This window comes from Acanthochromis polyacanthus, chromosome 1, assembly GCF_021347895.1.
Source record: "Acanthochromis polyacanthus isolate Apoly-LR-REF ecotype Palm Island chromosome 1, KAUST_Apoly_ChrSc, whole genome shotgun sequence".
Taxonomy (NCBI): domain Eukaryota; kingdom Metazoa; phylum Chordata; class Actinopteri; family Pomacentridae; genus Acanthochromis; species Acanthochromis polyacanthus.
The window spans coordinates 18,965,261-18,988,713 of NC_067113.1; the positions used below are offsets into that span (position 1 = coordinate 18,965,261).

The window sequence follows — 23,453 nt, forward strand, 5'->3', positions numbered from 1 at the left end:
AATTTGAGCTTTATACATTAACTGTGGCTGATGATGTGAAACAAACAAGGAGGATAAACCTGTATTATACAGGCTGATGCAGAAGAGCACTGAAGAGGAATGTCAATGAATTATAATGTGAATGAGGCACCATGGAGCACTTTGCCTTCCCTGCTTTGGATGTGGCACTTGATGGTAATGCCAATGGACACTGTGAGCAATTTAAACATTCATGCATTGTCCAGCCTGGGCACTGTGGATCTCACTGTAATAAAAGCAATGTGACAGCACGAGGCGGGGGTACCAGGGATTGTCACTGTCTCAACAAGTTTTACAAGGCTCTCAGAAGGTATTCCCACTGAGCGAAAGGGGAGCTGATAGTCTCTCAAATTTGGGCTCTTGGAAGTTGTTTCTCTGCAAAATTGCTAACAACGTGAGGGGAACTGTCGAGCCGCTCTTTAATGAAGGGATGCCAACGATGCACACACCAGGTGATGCATCGTGAGTCCTTTCAAAGCTGACCTTCACCATCTTCGAGGACCCACTCGCACCCTCTCTGTCTGAGAGGCCTTTGGTCAGTGTTAATTACCCTCAGTACCTCCAGCTGCCTGCTCATCAGGTCAGTGCTCCCATATGGTCCTGCAGGAGGCAGCAGGCAGGCAGGCAGGGGCGGGGAAAGTGCTGGATACCTGTGGGACACTGATTACATAAGCTGCTGCTAATGAGAGAGGCTCTTTCGAAAAGGGCTGCGAGTTCAAACGATCACAACGGTGGCAGTGGCTGACAGATGCAACCCCAGAGCAAGGGGGGCTTGATTAAACACACACACACACACACACACACACACACACACACACACACACACACACACACACACACACACACACACACACACACACACACCTATGCACATGCAGGCTCACATCCACACACACACACACACCTGAAGCCAGCATCACTTTAACACACACTCGCACACACACAGGCGCAGCAGGAGAGGGTCTCTTTGATGAGCCAAGACTAGAGGTTGATGAGAAGGGGCACTGCAGCCTGATTCAGCGAGCTTGAGGTCACCGGGGAGCGTGTGTGTGTGTGTGTTTATTAGTCACATTGTGTGATATCATTATACTAGTGACTCATCTGCCACACACCTCTCAACATGGGTCCTTTTAGACATGCAGTGACTGAAAAGTAATACTAATAAAATATATATATATATATATGCAAATCAAATTTGGCTTATTTTTGTCCAATAAACTAATTTATCCTCGCAGAATACATTTATATCGTCAAATCTAATTCATCTTAAAGCTTGATAATGAAATCCTTGCAGCAGTGAAGATCAAAACAAAGATTAATGTGCTGTTCAGCTTTCTAGCCCTGCTGTCATGTCATCTGTTATTCTCAGACAAGAGCTTCGTGGTAATACAGTTAGACCTCACAACAATGCTTAATCACAACAAACCACATTAGGCCAAAGGTAATTGTGTTTGCTTGGTGTATGCGTGGGCCAATCTGTTTGGCTGTTGCCAACGAAGAGAGGGACCGAGTGAGAGGGAGGGGTGACTTTCCACTTTGGGGCGAGTAGGGGTGAGGGGGGGGAGAGGCACACCCGAAATAGTCTTGTTTACCTCCAACGTCTGGCTCCACGTTATCGAGTTACAAAGCTGCTGCCACAACTCAGATCGGCCTCTGATCGATCGGAGCTCTGATGGCTAAAGGCAGCATGACTGACAGTCCGACAAGGATCTCAGACGGGAGCTGGCTAATGCATGTCATGTTATTTTCCCGTAGACACCTCAGGTTCAGTTTCTTGTCCAGAAGCGCAGGCTAACAGAGCTGATCACCCTGCCATCTGCATTATGGTAAACTGGACATTTTCCAAATTAGTCAGGACATCAAAGGGCAGCAAATGCCACATTTGAATTTTGAAGGGGTCTGCAATTCATGTGAAATGACAAATGTCTAGGAGTGTTTAGAAAAACTCTTACTTTTATTACCCAGCTTGCAACCAAGCAAATTAAAAAGTGATAGGATATGAATTTCACAGAGTGAGCATATCTACGATTCAACAAGCATTTATTTTATGACCCTCGCTATCACTAACAAGGGTCCATATAAATTCTCTTCAGTCATCTTCTTACTTCAAATCTGTTGAATAACAACAGTTAGGCACCTGACACAGTTATTCCACACAGACCTACCAAACCTTTTAATCACCAGTTCCAGTGTTTGTACTTTAAAATAGCATAGATTTACTGTACATATACAGGTATTATACTAAAGTTGCTGAAAATTATTCAGTTCAGAGGAATCCCACACAGCATCAGTCCTTTTTTTTGGTCTCAGGGTTCTGCCAGAGCAGATGCATGCAGGTCTAAGGACCCAGACGACCCAGAGGTGACCACAGAGCAGGTCACATGGGATAGAACTGTGAGGCAGCCTCAGAAGACTGGATCTCCACCTGAGCCATCTTGAACTGGGTGCACTGCAGCCATTTGCGCAGGGCGAACGGAGGAACTCCGGATGTCTGGCCCTGCAGACATTGGCGGTTCACCCTGTTCTGGATGGCCTGGAGACGCAACTGCAGCCCTGCAGACAGATGCTGATGAAAGAATAAGGAGAAGATGACAGCATTTTAGTGCGAATTCACCTAAAGAAGCAGCAGTTAGGTGCAAATACAAATGCAAAAGCATGTTTAAGGACTCACCTTAAGGTTTGACTGAATCATGGGTAGCCACATAGGAATTAACTAAAGGAAAGAATGACGATGTGTAAGTACTAGGTAGCATGTTAAGGTGACCATATATTGTCCATTTACGAAGATGGTAAGATTCTAGCAAACCTTAACAAAGATGGTTGAGTTGCACTCCTGCAGGGCTTCCATCAAACTAATGACATGAAGACACACCATCTCCACCATCTATGAGGAAAATATCAATTAAACTTCTGCTCACGTCTAACACAGTTACTGTTTCCTCCTTATGTAAAAAAACAACAACAGATATTACTGAACAAGCACACTATTTTTCCACAGCCTTGTTTGGGCTTTGGCCATCTCACATAGATCCCTGAAAAGGAACCGGCTGAAGCACTTACCACTTTATTATGGGCCATGAGCTGCAAGATGCTGGGTGTAACCCGACTCCAGAACTCCAGGCCTGTGAGGATGGCACTGGAGGAAAACTCTGTCTGGTTCTGGTTCTGCAGGGATGGAGCAGCAGCCGCCTGCTCACAGTAGATGGTCCACAGCTGGGCGAACATGAAGGCGTGGAACAGGGAGCACATGTGCAGCACCGACGTCTGGGGACAAAGATCAAGACCATAACTGAAAATGGCCGCTGTAGTGGATACAGATCAAATTAACACAACCTGGGTATGGTGACTGGAAGGGAACTGTGTGTGCCAGACCTTTGACTGCTCTGGGAAGCCAATGAGGATGACTATAAGATGATCTGCGATGTGGGAGCCGGCGTCTAGAGGGATGGGCATGCAGGAGGTGGAGCCCTGGTGCAGGGCACAGTGTGTGAGGGAGCCCAAAAGAAGCCAGGACAGCTGACGGATGTGGGACACACATTCAATAAATTCTTTTGGCCTACAGAGACAAAAAGTTGAAATTCAGTTAAATAAATCAGCTTAAAATACAGTTTCTACATCCACTATCCTCATATCTCACATTGTTACACTTTCAATAATCTTTCAAATATTTGATGGGTTGAGGATTGTGAAAGGATATGTTGCTGTTTTTATGCATTTTTACAATCCATAAAAAATTCCACAAACCAAATTCTATCAAAGCAGACATCTCTAACACTAACCTAAGTGAATAAAGTTTGGAAAATACAATCTGCAAGGCGAGAAACAGGAGATACGGCAGATTACAAAGTAAATGTGTAATGTCTGTGATCTGTGCCTTCAGATCAATAAAACACCAATAGGCTCTGCTTACTTTTGTCATTCTTACCCTTGTTGCATGGTAGATGGCGGATGATAAAGCCAGGGAAGATAACGGACCACAGCTTTGTTATCACGGTGATTGCCTTTGCTGATCTCCATGGCTGCCACTTGTGCCAAGCCCACCTTCAGGTTGCCTCCAAAAGTGTCTTCATGCAGAGGCTGACAGCAAGCCTTCATATGGCTCTGAGGACCAGATAAGATAAGGCTGAACTACAGGCAAAATACAGGAAAGGCTCAATATGAGATACTGCGCAATGTGTAGTACTCACACAAAGAGCAAGACTTACTTTAAGTTTGGTAAGCGTGTGCATATCTGCAATGAAGTCCAGAAGCTCACTTATGTATTGCCTCATGCATTCCATTGCCGCTGTTGTGCACTGTTGAGAACAAAAGCAGTTTACCCTTTAGGAAGAATCACAGTTGGGCCTATCTTTATTTCCTGCTGTTTTATGAGGCTGGTTTTAATAGGATCGCAGCAAACAGCGATTTAAGTCTCACCCCCGGCAGCGTTGAGATCATGTGCTTTTGGATGATGGTGGATTCTGCTAGCCGTGTGCCAATATCTGCACAGACAAACTGGCAAAACACACAGGAAGTTTCAGAATCGTAGACGTGATTTAGCGGTTCTTGTAAACTGGGATGGAAAAAGACGTTGTATTTTTACCTGGACCAGCAGTAACAAGTTTGTGTCAGGCAGAGGAGACTTGAACTTGAGAGCCTGCAGAAGCTCTAACACCACAATGCGGGACATGTAGAACTTATCTCTCTCCTGGATGCGAGGAGATAGAAAGTGGAGTAAATGTACTGATGCAGCAAGACTGCCTTTTTCTATTATCACTCTGCCTTACTCATGCTGCGAGGAGAGCATAAACTCCGTAGCTTGAATAGAGGGGGAAGGACAGGCAGCGAGAGAGGAGGGAGGGGAGCCGGGGAGACAGAGAATAGTGAAGCCGAGGAGTAGATTTAGGCCAGTCCAGATCTCTCCTCCCAGAGTCCCAGGCAGCTCAGATGAGGCTGTCAGGCTGCCTTCTCCCTCCCCGAGGACAGGCTGCTCTCTTTGTTCATCCCTTCCACACAAAGCCCAGCTGCCTGTTTACAAACCACACTGTCATCTTCTGGCTTCCAGTTTGTCCTCTCTCTTTCTCTTTGCAGTCATGTTTGCTTATGTTGGGAGCAGGCACATGCTCTTCCTGCTCATGCAGAATGCAGAGCTGCGTCTGACATTTCTCACTGTGTGGCTTGTTAATGCGCATACCTGTACGTGGCGTCCTCATAATTAAAAGTTAATGGAGCATGCCGGTTTGGTAAATAGCAAATCAAGAGGCCGTTCTTAAGCTACAGGGCCCAGCCACATACAGTGCGGTGCAGCTGTGGCAAATGGTGCATGGAGTGACAAAGTAGAGAGCCTGACTTCGTGTCCTTAAAAAACTGACCTCCACAGCTAACTGAACCAGCTGAAAAATCCTCCCAGAAACATCACCTCACCATATAAAACAACTGCACTGGACAGGGTCCAACAGCAATTGCTCATCACAACTCCGGGTTTTGAAATGCGGATATTAAAAGGTGAGGAATTAAAGAGGGTGAAGAAAATCAATACTGCAGGAGACATAAAGCATGCAGCGCTGACAGTGGTGGAAGACGGAGGCTCCATCTGGCCGAATGGTGCAGACAGGCCTGGCTCCATCTCTGTCTCAGCCAGCCACTGAGAAACATACATCCTCGGCCCTAGCACACCAACTAATCATGTTAATCAATACCGGCTGATTGCCTACTTAATCATCCGTGACACATGGCCACATTTCTGGCTGACTGGAGAGACGGGGAAGTAGGTGTAGCACCAAAAAAGTGATGAGTGCGAGGCCAGCAAAGAGGAGATCAACACTTTTAACACTGCAGATCAGTTTAAAAGGTTTAACTCTTTCACATCTCCACTGATACTGCAAACTCTATGCGTTTTACACAAAGTGTGTAGCTCTAAAGTACCTTGTTGAAGGCTTTGTAACACAGTCCACAGAGCTCTACCAGGTAGGAGAGACTGAAGATGCCATACTGAATGACGAAGCTCAACAGCTTGGAAAAAGGCTCCAGGAGACTCTGCAGGATGGCGAAAGAAGAAGTTAGGAATTAAAAGCTAGAATTTGTAATGTAATACGGAAAAATTCTGCTTTGAACTTACCCGAGTTGCATTTGTGGTTGGGATTTTCAGCAGACAAATGATAATCCTTAAACTGGAATCCATGGGGCACTAATGAGACACACATTGCAAAAAAGATATCTGAACTGCCAGCATGTTTTAAAGGGCAGAACAGGACAGCATGGTTCATGGCTATATTCCTGGATTTGGTGTTTTAAATTTGTCTGCAGAGATAAATTGATCAGAGCACACCCTAATCTGACCTCCAAGGTTAAAAGCGTCAGAGTCAAATCAATTACAATTTTAAGACTCTGTCGTATTGAACCCGACAAGGGCACTGCTGGATGCTTTTTCCTCGAGCCATAATCACATTAAACCATATCAGACCATGACTAAGTGAACGGAAGAGTTGATATCTACCTTCAGAGGAAGCACAGAAGGCAGTTTAGTGAGGAAGGTCTGGAACTGGTTGCAGATGGTTGTCCACAGGTTGCTAGGAGAATCCATGGGGAGAGCCTCCATGAAGGTGGCAATGTTGTCCAGGCAGTGCAGCATTGTGCCCCCTGCTGGCAGGCTCTTTTTGTTGTTCAAGCCCTGGGGGGGCACAGAGGCATAAACCATAACAAGGTTATATAATGAAATTCTATAAGTGACGATATTTCCATTTAACTGATCATTCAGTCCTGATCAATCATGGTGCTCATGATGAGAGCGGGGGATTGAGGACACTGGAGTACAGATGACTGCTGGGGTGACCTCACACATCAGTGATTTGTGCTGTTTATTTGGCGTAACAGCAACAATAATCTGGTACAGTGGTGCAATGTAAGGCAGGTTTCTTGAAATGCACTGAAGATTTGTTGTTTTAGATGGGCTTCTGCTTAACATGTAGCTGGATACACAAAGGCTTTGGCTTTGACTAGAGCTCCTCCTGCTGGCGTAATGACTCAGCACACATACATGAAGAAACATCCCACCTCCAGCAGCATGTTGAGAGCAGCGACAGAACTCAGCTCATTGAAATCTATCAGCGAGGAGGCCAGTGTTCGCAGAAAACTTCCATCTGCAAAGAAAAGAAAAATGGACATGAAAAAGAAATGAGGAGACTGTGTGTCTAGTGGGAGCTTATCTAAGACTCTTACAATAAAAAATGTGCATCTGGTGTGGGTTAGAAAGCATAAACCTGATTAGAACAAGATCAAAACAGATGCAAGCAGCTAAGGCATGCTGTGAGTCTCTGTATAAATGCTGCATTTCACACATTTTACGGATTTTTGAGCTATTCATGCAGACCTTTGATGTTGCTCTGAAAGAGTTGGGGCAAGATGCCATTAGGAGCCAGTTGGTGAAACATACAACGAAGGAACTGCTTGGCTACACCTGCTACATTCCCTGGGATCAACATACTGCACAGCATGACAGGGAGAATGTTAGACAGGCAGTCACACTTCACATATACATTATTTAACTTATCTATAAGCACAGTGAACATCAGGAGTAAAGGCTTTAATGCCCCGTACCTCTCAGCTTGTCCAGAAAAATTGGCACTGGATGCCAACCTGAAAGAAGTCAAAGCAGCGGATTAGGACTCGGGGATGAATTATGCATGAATGCTAAGAGTGAGTTATGAAACTTCATTTAACGCTGAAGTGCTGTGTGGATGGAGATTGCAGGGACGGTTGCTGTGGAGCTGCTCTACCTGCCCACAGACTGCATGATGTCGAGGAGCATAGGAGCAGCCAAATCAGGGCTCAGGTGGATGAACATGGAGAGAACGACCACTGCGAGGCCGAGTGTCTCCTCGTCGTATTCTTCCAGGACAGCCGCACAGTCCCGACACCTGGGAGAAACACACCAGGTCAGATTAGGCATTAAGAAGGCTTATTTCCACACAGATGTAGTTAGCAATTGATTGCTTCACCGGTCAGACATGGTGGTCGGCTGCTCGTCTATGAACTCCTCTGGTGCAGGGACGAACATGCTGACGGTGCTTGGTGCTGAGAGAAGGCTGGTTTTTGTAGGACCTGCCAAGCAGGAAGTAAAGTCATAAAGCAACAGAATACAGCTCCTTGTACAGGACAAATTTCGCTAAAAATGAACCATCATGCAACTGTTTGAAATTTGTTTTCTTGAAATATATACCAGAATATTCCTATTTGTTCATTTGCACAAGTGTCTTCTGTTTTCCTGTACATCTTACTACATTTACTTATCTTCTTTAAACAGTTTTATGGAGTAGAAACAAAGTCGAACAGGACTGACCCGTCTCCCACGTGCAGATGTTATGCGGCGCGCTGGACTGATGCTCCAGCTGTCTCTTCATGAGCTGACTCATGGTCAGAGCTCCCAGAGAGCCTCGCTTCACCTGACGATACTGAGCTAAAGGTCAGACACAGACAACAGGATTAAGAGTCTGTTAAACTCATTATGGCTTCAGCAATAACAAGTGTGTGCATAGTTTCATGAAAATGGGGGAAGACAGGTGAAAAGAGATGGCAAGCATCACTTATATCAGAAAGACAAAATTCAAACATTCAGCCCAGTTCTCTGAGGAACTAAATCATTACAACAATAGTTTAGAGGGAAATTAATTGGGAAATAAATTCATGAAACATTAGATGGGATTTATTTTAGTGTGTGTCCTTTTAAAATGTATTGGTTTCATGGATAAGATGACCAAAAATATATATTCATATTTCTAACTAATGTAAAGTCATTGTAAATTCATCTGCATTGAGAAAAATGATATAAACAAATATGCATAAAATGAAGGCTTTCCTCATTATAACCACAATAAAAACACAGTTAACTAAAATTAAGGTAAGGCTTGTGGAGAAAAGTATTTGGGTCCTACTTGACACTGAAGAACGATGGCTTGTTTCAGGCATAGCGGCTTCGAGAGTTGGGGCTGACGCAGATTCTCGTGGCTTTTCCAAGGTTGACATAACTTTGTGATCTGCAAGGCAATACGGGCAGGGCGTGGGCATCAGAATATAAGCTAACCTATGCCAGGATAATGTTATCCAGTGATAATCATCAATAAAAATGCTCTACAAGGGTTTACCATCTGAAGGTCACAACAGTTACGGTGCATTTAGGGCTAATTTAATTATAATTTGTTATGTGAGGTTTAGTGCTTTGTTGCATCATGAATGAATCAGAACATCCCTATTTTGTAGAAAAGTGATACACAACAAATGGCCCTGTCCTTCTACCTATAAATTAGTTTAAAGTATCCCCATTTCACCTTTGATGCACTCGTTGCTGAAGTGTTTGTATAATGGAAAAGGTGAACACACACACACACACACACACACACACACACACACACACACACACACACACACACACACACACACACACAACAGTACAAAGCTGAAGTGGTTAGTGGGGTAAAGATCTGAGGGCGTAGAGCGCCCACTGTTAATGTGATGTTACATCAATAATAAAAGAATAATAAAACTGAATTCATATAGTGCAATTCATACAGAAAGATGAAGAGACTTGCAAAGATAAGGAACATTAAAAACACAACAATCTTTGCAGTTCTTTGTTTAAGAAAACACTTAAATGAGTTTGAAACTGGCATTATGGATGATTGTCACTGAGTTTCATTTTTAATTGCTAGCAATTGCTTTGCTGCTTCACAAAACCAAAAAAAGACTTAATATTCTTATTTTGCATTTCTGTGTTGAGTTCTGACCATGCACAGTAATTTAACAGCTATCTCATTTGGGAAGGTTTGGAGACATATGTGAATATTGCTCATAGACGGAGTCAGAGGCCAATGTATTGTTATTATTGTTGCTGTTAAGATTAAACAAAGAGTCTCAAAATACCTTTTTGAGTTGCCTCCCCAACATTATTATAATAATGCTGTAGACAATATCTTTTCTATAGCATTTTATTAAGGCCTATGTGTAGCCTATAAATAACTGCATCGTCAGATGCAGTATATATATATATATATATATATATACACACACACACACATATATATATATATATATGTGTGTGTGACTGTAGACTCCTCTGGGTGCTAATGGTGCAGTGCAACCACTAGCACGAAACACACAAGTGGAAAATTAGAATATTGACTCATTTTTGATTTTTGTTCACAAATGGATAATGAAAGTTTCACTCCCATGTTTAATTTGATTCATTTTGATGGTGCGAAGTGAACCAAGAACTGCAAAGCCTTACACAGACTACAGCAGAGAGGGATGTGACATTAAAAAATAAAAAAGAATTCAGGTAAAATATAACAAAAGTTTCTAGATAAAAGCAAGACTGGAATAGTGAGTCCTGAGTTTTTTGTTAAAAGTTGTATGTAAGGTCCACAGTCTCAAAAACGTACAGGATGACTGTTTATTAAACGCAGCACTGATGTAAGCGTTAGCTAAAGACCAAGGGACAGCTGTTGTGAGCAAGTCAGAAAATTAAAATTATTTGTCAGGAACATAAACTGTGGCTGCACATCAGCAGGGTTGTTGTGATGTGCTTTTGGGCTATTGTTTTATGAGTTTAGTTAAAATTATTGTAATTTAATCTGTCAAAATATGCAGTTTTTACCACCATGTGTTAGTATCTTGCCCTGGCCCCTGCCCTTCTCCCCCTTTTCTTCCTCCTTTCTTGTTTCCTGATGTGCTTCGGTTTTGTCCTGCCTTTTTGGTTCCCAGTCTGTCACCTCTCCCTCATGTCTCCCTCTCTCCCTGCCACTCGCCCTCCTGCTCTACCTGCACTCTGTCTGGTGATTACCCCAATGACTGTCAGCTGCAGTAATTAGTAAACTCAGCTCACCTGTCCACAAGCTCTCCTCACTATTTAAACCCCACTCAGTCACTGTCGGATCATAGATATTGTTTCCTATCAAACCTGCCACCTTCCGCCTCATGGATTGTTCCGCTTTCCCCCCTCTTGGACTCCGTTTGCTCCTGTCACTGGTTTTTGGATTTTTCCCAGCCTGTTTTCCCCTTGGTTGTCAGTTCCCCCACGTTGTGAGAATCTCCCTATAGTTTAGCTATTGCTTCAGTTTTGTAGACTAGCATTTTGTATTTCTTAGGGTTTTGCTTGTAGAGTTTTTGGTAATTTGATTTAGGTCTGTCCCTCCACTTATGTATTAGTTGATTATTTGGTTAAATAAATCTCCTTCCGTTATTCGCCTGCCAGCTTGTTTCTATGTGTCTGCGTTTGGGTTCTCCTGCCCCCTCCCTAACACCATGGTACAAAAAGTGATACAAAAAGTATGGCTTTACAAATCATTGGATAAGACTCCTCGCATCTTATTTTAGGGATTCGCTTAACCTTCTGAAGTATTTAATGAGCATTTTTACTCCAGTCACATTTTTAGTCACTGTGGGTCTAATTTTTACTGCAATATGAAGTAAAATATAAAAAAAAGAGGTATCAAAAAGGCACAATTATGAATGACATGGTTATAATAATCCAAAAAAAGTTTCTTTGATTGTTTACTTTGCAAAAATTAAAAAAAACTGGAATCAACATGTCCAATATTGTACTGGGAAAAAGATGCTATAGATATTAAGTATTTATATTTTTCATACTCTTTTGCACCTCAACTCTACGAAGATATTTCACCATGCTGAACGTATCTTTCAACAACTTGCTCCTCTGTGAAGCATTTCTCCTGTATTTATTTTATTGTTCAAGTATGTATCACTGTATATCTAATTTCTGTGGTTGTCTCCTCTCTGCTCTTTGTAATATGGCTTCTAATTCACCTGAAAACTGTTGGTCACAGGTGAGTCAGTCATGGACTCTCAGTTGCAGTCTCATTTCTCAGTTTAACTTCATCTGTAAGATGGTAACGTGTCCGTTCTTATTACCTGTTTCTGTGGTCTGCTCACCGCCCAGCTTGTCGAAAGTGTTGAACGAGATGTCCAGGTACTCCCTCTGGATGGCACTCACAGCAATCTTCCTCTGCTTACGTTGTCTGGGAACGATCTGGATTTTAAACTCGGCTTCATCGTTGTCGTCTGCGTTGTCAGGTTTGGGGTCGCTGTCCGCTTCATCACCCACGTCGTCTTCATCTTCGTCGTCTCCATCCTCCTCGTCATCATTGCTGTTGCTTTTCTCTGGAGAGGAAAGAGGCTCTGCTCTGTCTTCTGGGATGTCCAGGAAGATAGTCCTGCCTGACGGACTTGTGCCGGGTCCCATCCCAATCCTCGCCTCTTCGGGGGTCACATATGTGTCGTCTAGCGAGGTGACAGGGACATGTGGGCTCTTCCTCAGCAGGTCTCTCTTCTGCTTCAGGGTCATGGGACTTTCGTGGCAGATGTTCTCCGGTCGGTCAGGGAGTTCCAGAGAGGTGCTGTGAGTCACGCGGCCAGGCTTCTTCTCTAAAAATGCTTTCAGAGAGCCCTCCTCTCCTACAAGAGTCTTTTTGTCACTGGAACAGTCCTCCACGCTCACCTGAACCACCGGAGACAATCGCAAAGTGTTGCTGCTTGCAGGAGAAGCTGAGATCTTCGGGCTGCCGTTGAATTTGGAACCGATGATGGTGTTGAGGTCGAACTCCTCGTCACTCTCCACGATCCTCAGAGGAGGCAGCGGTTCGAACACCAAGGAGTCGCTGTCAGACATGGAGAGCAGTGAGTGTTTTTCTGGAATTGAGGTGCAGTCAGAGGAGAGGTCAATGAGGTCTTGGTCCTCCTTCCCCTGTGTCGATCCGCTTAACGAACTCTGATCCTGTTTGTCCTCGAAGGTCTCCATGCAGCTGAGGCGGACTTCTGGGATGACAGGTTTGGAGATGTCAGACTGCCCGCCTCGAGAGCCTCGCCGGTCCACCGGATCGATGCCCTCCACCCGAAACGAAGAGCCATCTGAGGATCGTTTAATGTGATGCCTGCTGTGGGACGTGGCCGAGGACGGAGGCAGGACCACAGGGGGGGCTTGCAGGTCACAGCGATCAATGCAGGACTTACGCCGATGTTCGTCCAGGCTGAAAAGAATGGAGTCTGTGTTGGAAATGTCCAGAGACTTCTGCTTGTGCATGGCCTGTAGCCGCTTTTTCCTGGTGCTCTCCTCCCTCACACAGTGCAGAATGCTGTCCTGAAGGGCGCTGGCTTCACGGTACTCTGACAGCTCAATTTCACCTGATACACAAAGGCAAAATGAGAGTTTGCAGCAGTGAAAGCAACATGCCTCCTGCAATCACGAAAACGTTCTGCTGAAAAAGATTCAATCACTTGATTTTTAAAAGCCTCTGTTGCTTACTTTTCTTGGCATTCAGCTCCACCGGCTGGTACTTCACAGACTTGCTGCCGCCGATCCTCTTCAGGCGGGCAAAGAAGGTCTGTGACTCCTTGTTAGCAGCACCCGTCGGCGTGTCATGGACGTCTGACTCATCGAATACACTGTCCTCTTCTAATATGGAGAAAAATATGGAAAATTAACATCAGCTCTGCATTCATGGAGCACTTCCATCCTGTCTTGCCATTATGATCAATAAGATATATGAATGAAACAGCAATTTGGTTTCTTCCAAAATGCATTCCTCATTTATTTGTATAAATTGCAGCACATACTTCACAACAAATAGTGCAAATAATTAGCCTCAGCACTTAATGCAGTCACACTCACTGAGTATATTTAAGCATCTTTACTTATTGCACCATATTTGTAGTGATAATAGAAGCTTGCTGTTGGGATAAACAAGATTTGTTATCCTGCTTCACCTTTTTCTTTTTCACTGTAGCGACTCATGTTGGAGTTGTCGCTGTACAGTGGTCCTGCTGTGGCGTGGGGTCGACAGCTGTGATACTGTGCGTTCAGGGTGTTGATGGTGATGTGGATCAGATGGAGGACCACTTTACTGCCGTCCATGTCTCTATAAGGGTACTATATAGCATAAAAAATCAGACTGTATGTCACAACATATGAGGAAAATGCGACACAACAGGATAAGGGAATCATTGTCTTAGTGACTGAGTGGCGCATAGTAATGTAAAAGTACCTTATACAGGATAACCAGCAGAGCTTTGAGCCACATCTGCCGGATGTGAGGCCTCAGCGCCCACAGGGAGCATCTGGGCGGCTGCTGAAAATAGTGTCTCAACTGTGGACATGTGCAGTACTTCAACACCTGGACCACCAGAGGGAGCAGCTGCTTCCCTAAACTGATGTTGTAGTCCATCACCTGGAGGAGATGACAGTTAAATGCACTGTACTGTTACATTTCCAGCAAAAATATGAAGCTAGATTGAATGTGGGTCACCTGAGCAATGCCAGCAATAAAGGCATTGAAGCAGGTGGAGGTGCGCATCTTCTGTGGTGCGATCATGAAGCAGCCCTCCTGTTGGTCGTAACCCAGCAGTACATACAGATGACGCTTCACTGTGTTGAAAGCCTTGGCGCTACCGATGTCAGCCTCAGCACTGCTCTGGTCCTTGGCCATGAATTTCATGAGCACCATGATGAGCTGGTGGACCGTCTGGTGATCGATGCCGGTGTCCTCGGGGAGCAGGTCTCTGATGATGGTGTCGTCCTCCGGAGAAGGGGTCTGGCCTGCAAGAGGGGCTGAAGCGTCAGGGTTAAAGTGCGGGAGGAAACGTGCTGCAGACAGGGGGAGAAGATGCGGGAGGAGATGGGGGAAAGGGTGGCAGCAGCAGCAGCAGGGGGAGAGGGGGGACAGCACAAAGGGGTGGGGGGAGTCAACTCAGCCTGTCCACTACTCTGTTGAGAGAGGTGGAGACATCTTCATGTTGTACACATATGTGTTCATAAACACAAATAATAAAGATCTGCTAGCTGTTTGTTAGCGTGTTTTCATTCTTTCCTGTGTCAGTCAGTTTAATCCTGTAAGCAGGATGAAAAAACAGTGACTGTCACGTTGTTCTTGTGTTTTATTGCTACTTATCTCTACTCCCTCGAATATGATGTGATTATGAAGAGTTATGCTGCGTGTTTCAGATTTGGATTGTTATTTACCTGGCAGGACTTTCTCTATCATATCTCCCAGTGTCGGGGCAGAGTGCTCCTGCCTCGAAAGCCTTAGAGCTAAAAACCACATATGAAGAACACAATTTAGGAGAGCACACAGGGGAGGTGGCACAGGACACATGTCTGAACTCCGTGATCATGCAGCACATGTGCACACACAAACACACACACACACAAAACACACTATCAGGCCTCAAATCCAGGTTTCATCAAGATTTAGAGCCAACCACAAATCTCCAAAATTCCATCATGGTTTAAGGCCAAGATAAGTAACTTGTCCCAGAAACTCAGCCTGCTGCGCAGAGACAGAGATAAAGTGAATGAAACGACTGGGAGTACCTCCTTTTTACACAAAGCAGTAGTCAGACGTTTAAGTGAAATGAATGTCGAGAATAAACAAGTAAGGAGAGAAACATTAGGAAAATGGAATCAGACTTCGGTCAAATAGTATTTGCAAATGGAAAAGTTTTTTGTTATTGTGTTCTGACATAAAAGACAATGTCAGGTCGTTTTCCAAATAGAAATAGACATTAACTTGACTTTTAGACACATTAATGGGTTTCTCTGTACTCTAATGTGGACCAAAAGCTCATATGAGGCCCTGCAGTAAGTTATTTGCAAACAGTATTTGTCCACTGATTGAATGAAAGTGACACAGGTTCAGATTCAGACTGATAGACTGGCTGGTCTCTGCTACTCACGAAGTCGGTTGCTCAGTGACTCAGGGAGCGAAAACGCCCGTTTAGAATCTGATGGATCTCCCTTCACGCTGTCACGGAGGGAACGAACACTCTTCTGCCGATTCCTGGCAAACCGGGCCCGTCGTATCTTCCACATCGCTGCGTCACTGAGGTTTGCCACATTGGTTCGTACAGCTGTAATTGCTGTCAAAAAAGAGATCGCAAACTCAATTCAGACGGTAATGCTTCTGTTGTTGGCAGTGGAAGTGAAGCAGGTGCTAAAATCTGAATGAGGACATGGAAGCTACGTACTAGTAGGAAAAGGGAACTCCTTGTTGCAGTCCAGGTGTAGCTGAGCCTCCAGAGATAATGTTTCAAAGCGGTTAACAAAAAACTCCCAGCTCAGTGCGGGAATGTCTTTCTTCAGGAAGTGCAACAGCAGGAGTTTGCTGAGAATGACGGGGCGATCCCTCACAACTGTGTCGAACTGGAAGTCCAGACACAGACACAAGCCCTGCAAAATGCACACACATTAATGCACAGCATGACACTAGCACAGGCAGGTAGAAACACATGACTGTCGTCAATATTTCTGCAGTGAAAATAGACACCAGTTGTACTACTAGTGGATTCTGGAGACTTAATTTCACAGACAAAGGTGAAATGTATTGTTTTTAATATTGCAAATGTTTAAACATATCATATGTGCTTCAAGATGTTTACTCCTACTTAAACAGACATGAAATATATTTATTTGCCATTGTGCAAAAATGTCTGTAAACCTGAAAATAACAGAAATGTTGCCACATTTATCTTAGTAAATACACCATTTGTCACAATTTTGTAACTCCTTTGAGGTCCCACATTGCTTAATGGTTTCTGGACTTACATTTACTGTATGTGACAAACTAATTTGTGCAGCAGTAGTGCGGTTCACCTGCAGGGCCGGCCTCTTGATGGTGTCCAGCAGCAGTCTCGCCCTGGTTGCCACAGCTGGGTTCACATCCTCCACAGACGCCAGGAAGCAGCAGAAAGCATGGGCCAGGGCGTATTTCAGCAAGTGGTTTTTAGTCACCGCGCCAATGTCCAGGAACCGACACAGCACCGCTACCTTCTCGACTGGGAGGATTTCACGAGAATAAGGAGCGAAAGTGAATCATCAACAACAACACAGACAGAATACAAATATGAACAAGAGGCAACTGAGCGGCCAGATGTCCTAATATGATTATAATGATTTAATAAAAAGAAGCAGGCATGAGGTCATAGATGAGGATCATTAAGATAAGGTCATGTATTACTTGGCTGCTATCGTTGCCAACATTATTGTCCTTGATGTGATGCATCGGTCAATCAATGTGCTTTTGTTCGTTAGGTGAAAATTTAAAAATTACTCAATTAAATCATACATCTGTTCCGTGTGCCATTAAAAAGCAGAATTATGCTGCTTACATGCTTACATGAAGATTGCAAATAACTTACTAAATGTAACATTCAGAGTCACAGAAACCAAAATCATACACATGTTGCCACTGTGCACAACACAGTGTCCAACATCCTCTTAGCCAGTGAGTCATAAAATAACAAAACATGCAGCCATCACTAAAAAAAAAAGACCCTTTCAGTAATTGGTGCATTTATTTATCACGACTCAGATTAGACTCTAAAAATAGAGGCTTTATTCTGAAATCCATAAGCTCTCACCCACTCTGAGCTGATGGGTAGCAGCCAGTGTGGACCGCTAGGTGTCAGTGTTGGAGAGAGTGTGGGACTGTGCAGTGATTGGATAGCCCTTTGGTTTGATTAGGGCTAAAATGGATTATTTTGTGTGATTCATGCCCATTAACTGCAAACATCTGCTTCAGCCCTCCTAGTAAATATTTATATTGACATTAGAAGTGGTCGTAATCATAGCATAGCTCAAGCTGTCATCGTGACACATCATTTTACCAGACGGAAAGACCAAATAATTGATTTTATTTTAATGTTTCTGTAGGTAATTATATACACAATAGGGTAATGAATTTACACCTTATGGGAAATGTTTACTGAGTATCTGAGGCTTCCTTCATGTCATTTCTCTGCTATTTCCTGTATCGTACATCAAGCCAAAGGATGTGTCCTCTGCTTGTGTCTCAAGGTCATACAGCTCCTCTCTGCCAATCACAAGGCGAGAAAAACCTTATTAATCCCACAACTCCTCTTTGCCGCCTGTTTGAGCCACAAGGTAACCATGGCAACACAAAGGGGAGATGTGGGCAGGCAGCGGTTTTGGAAGCTTATTATATAAGCAGGACGGGGGCTTTCCCTGTAACCGTTCATTCATTCACAACACAAAGATAAATTATAAAATCCAAAAATGAAATGATCTAATCTGCAAACGAAGCTGCATACTCTTCAGCTGTTGCAGGTATCAGATACACATGAAGTAATTTTACTCCATCTCACCAGCTTCAAATCGTATTTTCCAGTCTTTGCTGTTGAAGTTTGTGTTGATGAGGTTCCAGAAGATGTCTGCCCCGTGGGACAGAGAGAGGGCATGGAGAAGCTGAGGCACCGCCAGGGAGGCCAGCTGGCAAAACTCTGACTTCAACATCGACCACAGGCTGAAACAAATAGAAGAATTGACTCAGGCACAAAAAGATGGCCCATCCAGCTGCTGCAAACAAGTATTTCTGCACATATGTTCCCTTTCTGTGTGAGGCGAGCCGGCTGCACACACCTCGGGATGAGCATCTTCTCCTGGATGTAGGCCAGGAACTGGGGGTGATCCTTACGGGCGAGGTATAAACACTCTCCATGGAGACACAAGATCTTCAGACAGTTGAGCATGTTGAACAAGATGTCAGGCTCCTCAAACTTGGACATTTCCTAACAATACAGAAGAGATGCATGACTCACAGTGCGCCACATGTTCACTCCAATAAATCACAAGAAACATTTTTAAATGCCTCCAGTCTGTTTGTGCCTCAGTTTAAAATGCTGCAAAAATACGTCAGAAATGGAAAATACAACTCTTCTTTTGCAGCTCTCCCTTCTGTGTCCTATGTTTCTGCCCCCAGATGATCACTGATACATGCAAAAAGTCAAATAGCCGAAAGTAAAATTGATATTTGGCTTCTCATGGGAGTGAAAAAACATGTCATTGGCTAAAGTCTCACATGGTGGCCTAGATTTTCTGAAAAGAGCCAAGAAGAGGTGCAGAAATCTAATTTCCTCTCAGACCACTTGAATCACAAAGTGCTGAAAGGTTAATATGGATTATTTTCTTCCCCTAATAACCTCGTATAAATGCTTAACTCAGCTTAATAATGAGTTATGCTGAACATGTACCTGCAGGATGGTGTATATAAGCTGCAAAGACACAGGGAGCTGCTGGTAGGAGAACTTCTTATCGGAGTTATTCTTCATGGCTGGAAGGAAGACAATTATTAGAAGCAGTTCAGCTTTCAAGTCAGCCTGAACTTTGTAAAAGTAAATAAAATAAAGAGTGGAAATATATATCTTCTAGTACGGTATCTCACTAATTTAACAAAAATTCTGTTTTTGTAATTAGTCAAACTGCTTATCTGATTAACTCTAAGCAAGAAAGAGAATATGTGTATCTTTATTTTCTTTACAATTTGCATATATTTTTAAGATATTCATCACTTGTGACATTTCCATTATATATTTGTAAATAGGAATTGTTTGCACTACCTTTAAGATTTTTAAGACTTTTATCTTGCACCTTCTGCTATGTTGACATTGAAAGGAGAAGCTCTCCAATCTCGCCGTACAGTGTATAATGACAATAAAGCACATTCTATTCTATTCTAAAGTATTCTGTAAATTACAAAGTCATAATCAGCAACTGGTAAGGGTAACTTACTTCCTAAAATCTCCAAGTATCTCTTGAAGGATTCCTGTTTTGGGGATGAACATATAAAAACATACGTGCAGCTTTTATTCAGACACAGCTGATACATACATGCATTTTCAGGAGAAGGGTTGTCAGTGGGGTTGTCGGTTTGTGTGCCACTCGGGTTGTCTTCTTCTTCGCTTCCATTCTCCGTCCCGAGGGAGAAATCTGGTTGAGGTGAGATCAAAGTTTCCTCCAAAGTGTCTGTAGGCTCCTGCATAGGAAAATAAACATCTGTAATTTGGCTGAGCTTGATACTCACATTTTTTTTCCAAATTGCTTGCAAAGAGAGACAGAGATTGGCATGTTTTCTGTTTTATGCAACAACAACAACAGTGACACACAGTGGTGTTTCTGGCACTGTGGGATGTGGAGGCTATGTGGCATTCATTTCAGAGCCATATCTTCCTAATGTACGAGGTTAATTTATATTTAGTGCTTCGAAATGCATGCTGTGCGTCTCACCACCAGGCGTATCTCCTCCCGGGGGGTCAGCCTCTCCAGGAGCTCACAGCCCAGCTGGTAGCACAGAATGCTGGATTGGCACAGGCTGCACTCTAGGGCCTTCTCATCCTTCTGGCAGGTGTGCGAGCCCCCCCACGGGGCCTGAAAGACGTTGTTGATGATGCCCACGATATCCTTCCCCAGGCTGCTGTCTAGACCCAGCATCACACCATCATCCTGGAGCTCCATCTGGGACAGCGGGGGGAGACGAACGTAAAAACAGAGGAGCAAAAAGTGGAGCACGACACACAAATCTCAGGATCCCACCTGTGGGCTTTCTTGTCATTGCATCGCGTGTGTCACTTTTCTCTATATAATGAACAGGAAGGATGACTGGCTTTATTATGTTGTGTATGTTGTAATAATGGCGGTGTAATGTGACAGTGTTTGGATTTAAAATGCTTTACTCCAATACAGGTCGCTTCTCATCACCTGCTTTAAGATGAGATCAAACATGAGGATGAAGCAGCCGAGGTTCATGTCGTCGTCGTCACAGTCCAGATCCAGGGCGCAGTGGCCGGTGGCGTGACCCAGGTTTTTAAAGGGGCTGCAGCGTAAAGGGCTGCGGAACGGGCTCCTGAAGGGGCTTGGGAATGGACTGAGGGTGTTGTGTTGCCCACGGCGTCCTGGATCTGACACCACGCTCACCTACGAGAGCAGAACGTCACTAAATAAACTAAAAATATGTGTTTCACTTCAAACAACCAAGCATTTGTCCCTCTCATATGCCTTTAATCTCTGACTGTTGCTGCCAGTTCATATGACACAAGTGCAGAGTTGCGAGGCTATAAATTTCACTGATAAATCCACGTTGCAGTCAAATTCAATTAAGCTCTTTTATGAGGGCTATATTTAGATATCGGCAGTTGCCATGGCAACATGTCCCAATGAACAGCAGAAATAGATGACGAGTGAGGATGTGTACAGATTGGTCTCAAACTGGCATGCAACAGAACATGAAGCATAAAATATGACCTTATCTATTTAGGTGATGATATGAGGACAGATAACCAATGACAACTAAGAAGAACCATAAAGATGAAAGCAAAAATCGGAACTGCGCTGTCACATCCTTTATTTTTTGGGAGTAGTTATGGCATTGTGGTCCTCCTCACCCTGCGAGCCCCAGTGTTGTCCGTCAGATCTGAAGCGCGAGCCTTTCTCTGATTGGCCAGTTCCTTCAGAGAGTTCACTCCATCTGAGAACATCCCGATCAGCAGCTGAAGAGGCACCACAATGTCCAGCTCTGACAGCACCTGTGTCCCAAAAACACACAAAAATTTAAAGGCTGTACTCGCAATTAGTACAAAAATTGCAACTTACAGTAAAAATGAATTTATTTTATTATTTTCTATATATCCAATTCTAAAACAAAACTTTTATGTTCAGTTTCTTTAAAAATTCAACTTTTTCATTTTTTCTTTTTTTTTTATAATACTGGAAGCACAACAAAACAAGAATTTATTAACCTCTTATCTATTGGCAGGTTGCTGAAACATATGGCTAACACCATTAAAAGCTGCATGCATGGCCAGATATCATTAGGGGCATAAAATTTTAAGTATGTTTTATGTGAAATGGCACTGTGGTGACATGCTATAAATATGTTGCCTATATGACATTCACTCAACACATGCAGAGAAGACGTCAAACTAAGCACCACTCCTCTGTCTGATGTGAGTATGACCTATTTACAGAGTGTACATTAATGAAATCTCTAGATCACAGTTGTGACAGAAAACTTGAAACTGATCCATGTATACAGGGCAGCAAGCTGTGAGTGCATATGGGATGAAAGGCAAAAATCCCTCCTATCTCTTTCAGTCTCATTCTGTGACCCAGATCCATATTCAGCAGGGCCTCTGCCCAGACTCACACTCTATGACAACCTGTTCAATTCACACTCGCTGTGGACAGAACTGCAGGACGGTGTGTTTATGTGTGTGCTTACATGCAGCCACAGCAGAGCCTGCTCCTGCACAGACGCCGGGTAGCCTGAGAACCTGCAGCTGATGAAGCCAAACATTTCCTCCATAGAGAAGGGCAGGGGGCACAGCTCGATGTCAAACATCTTACTGCAGGGAGAGGACAAAATAAGACGTGGATGTAGGTGTATTCAGGCAGACACAAGAGTAAAAATCCATCTTCTGATGCTGGTACACGATCAGTGATGTTCAGTGTACTCCTCTTATTTTTAATGCTGTTCTATAGTGTTACAGATTTAGTCTTCTGACACTGCCCCTGCTCTATTTGTTCTTCAATTGATGGTCTCATTTGTGCATATATATTCCAGAAAGATGCACAGATGGAAGTCACTATCAACAGTAGCAGCAACACGAAAATGATAGCAGAAAAAGTGACACTTTTAAAGACTTGATATGCAGTCAGTGGTTAAAAGCTGAAGCTTGAAACAAAGGCAGTTCATTTATTGTCACAAATCCTCCCTTGCTCCTGTTTATTCTATTTGCTGTGCCCATTATGTGCAGCTATATAAACACTCAGAGGAGATGGATGTACCTGAGCACTTCCCGGAACTCTTTGAGTTGGTTGTCGGGCACCTCGGTACGAATGGCCTCGAGCCACTCGGGCATAAAACACTCCCACAGTGGCTGACTGATGACATTATAAGGAATCAGACACAGGATGCGGTTCAGGCCTTCCTTTAGCTGTGTCACTGTGCTGCATGATTTGTCCCAGTAACCTCCCACCTGAGGAGAAGTGGACTGGATTAGATCGCATATCCTGCAAAATTCTAATTAACTTGAAATCCTGGTTTCACGCCATATTTTTTTTCAAAACTGTTGCATAGTGCAACATGTTAACCCTTCTGTTGTCCTCATTTCTGGGCACCAAAAATATTTTTCTCTTGTCTGGAATTTTTTTTTAATTCAGCAAAAAATTTGTCAAATTCAAAAAAATTGCAAAATCTTAAGGAAGAATATTCCAAAAATTCCTTAAAAGTTTCCCTTAAAAATTTTATTTAAAAAAAATCTCCGAATTTGGCAAGAAATAATAATTTAAAAAATAAAAATTGTAAATATTTTCAAAAAATTAATAAAAATCTTCCAAAAAAATCCTAAAAATACCTAAAGTAATTCCATATATATCAGTAAAACTTCTAATATTTTCTTTAAGAACATTCAGAAAAAATCAACCAAAATCCAGTGAAATTCACTGGATTTTGGTTGATTTTTTTCTGAATGTTCCTAAAGAAGCTGAATGTTCTTAAAGAAACTTGCTTTTTTAATATCTCTTTTTTTGCACCAAAAAATTTTCAAAAATGTCCCAAAAATGCTGAAAATGTGGAAGTTTTCACTGTGAAAATATATATTTT

The 23,453-nt window shown here is 43.3% G+C and overlaps 1 protein-coding gene across 1 annotated transcript in view; it reads right to left on the reverse strand.

The window, feature by feature from the left end:
- Positions 1 to 1,951: 1,951 nt before the first annotated feature.
- Positions 1,952 to 23,453, reverse strand: part of LOC110971692 (protein unc-79 homolog) — a 34,220-nt gene continuing 12,718 nt past the window's right edge. Inside the window, 36 exon segments of the mRNA XM_022222108.2 lie at positions 1,952 to 2,584; positions 2,690 to 2,731; positions 2,825 to 2,902; positions 3,079 to 3,282; positions 3,391 to 3,574; positions 3,944 to 4,119; positions 4,224 to 4,313; positions 4,435 to 4,512; positions 4,601 to 4,705; positions 5,923 to 6,033; positions 6,116 to 6,184; positions 6,494 to 6,667; positions 7,051 to 7,136; positions 7,367 to 7,479; positions 7,594 to 7,632; positions 7,773 to 7,913; positions 7,995 to 8,097; positions 8,336 to 8,452; positions 11,920 to 13,188; positions 13,310 to 13,459; positions 13,771 to 13,933; positions 14,049 to 14,231; positions 14,310 to 14,647; positions 15,023 to 15,091; positions 15,736 to 15,918; positions 16,027 to 16,228; positions 16,652 to 16,833; positions 18,163 to 18,320; positions 18,437 to 18,585; positions 19,048 to 19,127; positions 19,685 to 19,829; positions 20,081 to 20,308; positions 20,552 to 20,767; positions 21,235 to 21,375; positions 22,071 to 22,194; positions 22,637 to 22,827. Coding sequence (XP_022077800.2) covers positions 2,396 to 2,584; positions 2,690 to 2,731; positions 2,825 to 2,902; positions 3,079 to 3,282; positions 3,391 to 3,574; positions 3,944 to 4,119; positions 4,224 to 4,313; positions 4,435 to 4,512; positions 4,601 to 4,705; positions 5,923 to 6,033; positions 6,116 to 6,184; positions 6,494 to 6,667; positions 7,051 to 7,136; positions 7,367 to 7,479; positions 7,594 to 7,632; positions 7,773 to 7,913; positions 7,995 to 8,097; positions 8,336 to 8,452; positions 11,920 to 13,188; positions 13,310 to 13,459; positions 13,771 to 13,933; positions 14,049 to 14,231; positions 14,310 to 14,647; positions 15,023 to 15,091; positions 15,736 to 15,918; positions 16,027 to 16,228; positions 16,652 to 16,833; positions 18,163 to 18,320; positions 18,437 to 18,585; positions 19,048 to 19,127; positions 19,685 to 19,829; positions 20,081 to 20,308; positions 20,552 to 20,767; positions 21,235 to 21,375; positions 22,071 to 22,194; positions 22,637 to 22,827 — 6,270 coding nt within the window. The 3' untranslated portion in view covers positions 1,952 to 2,395.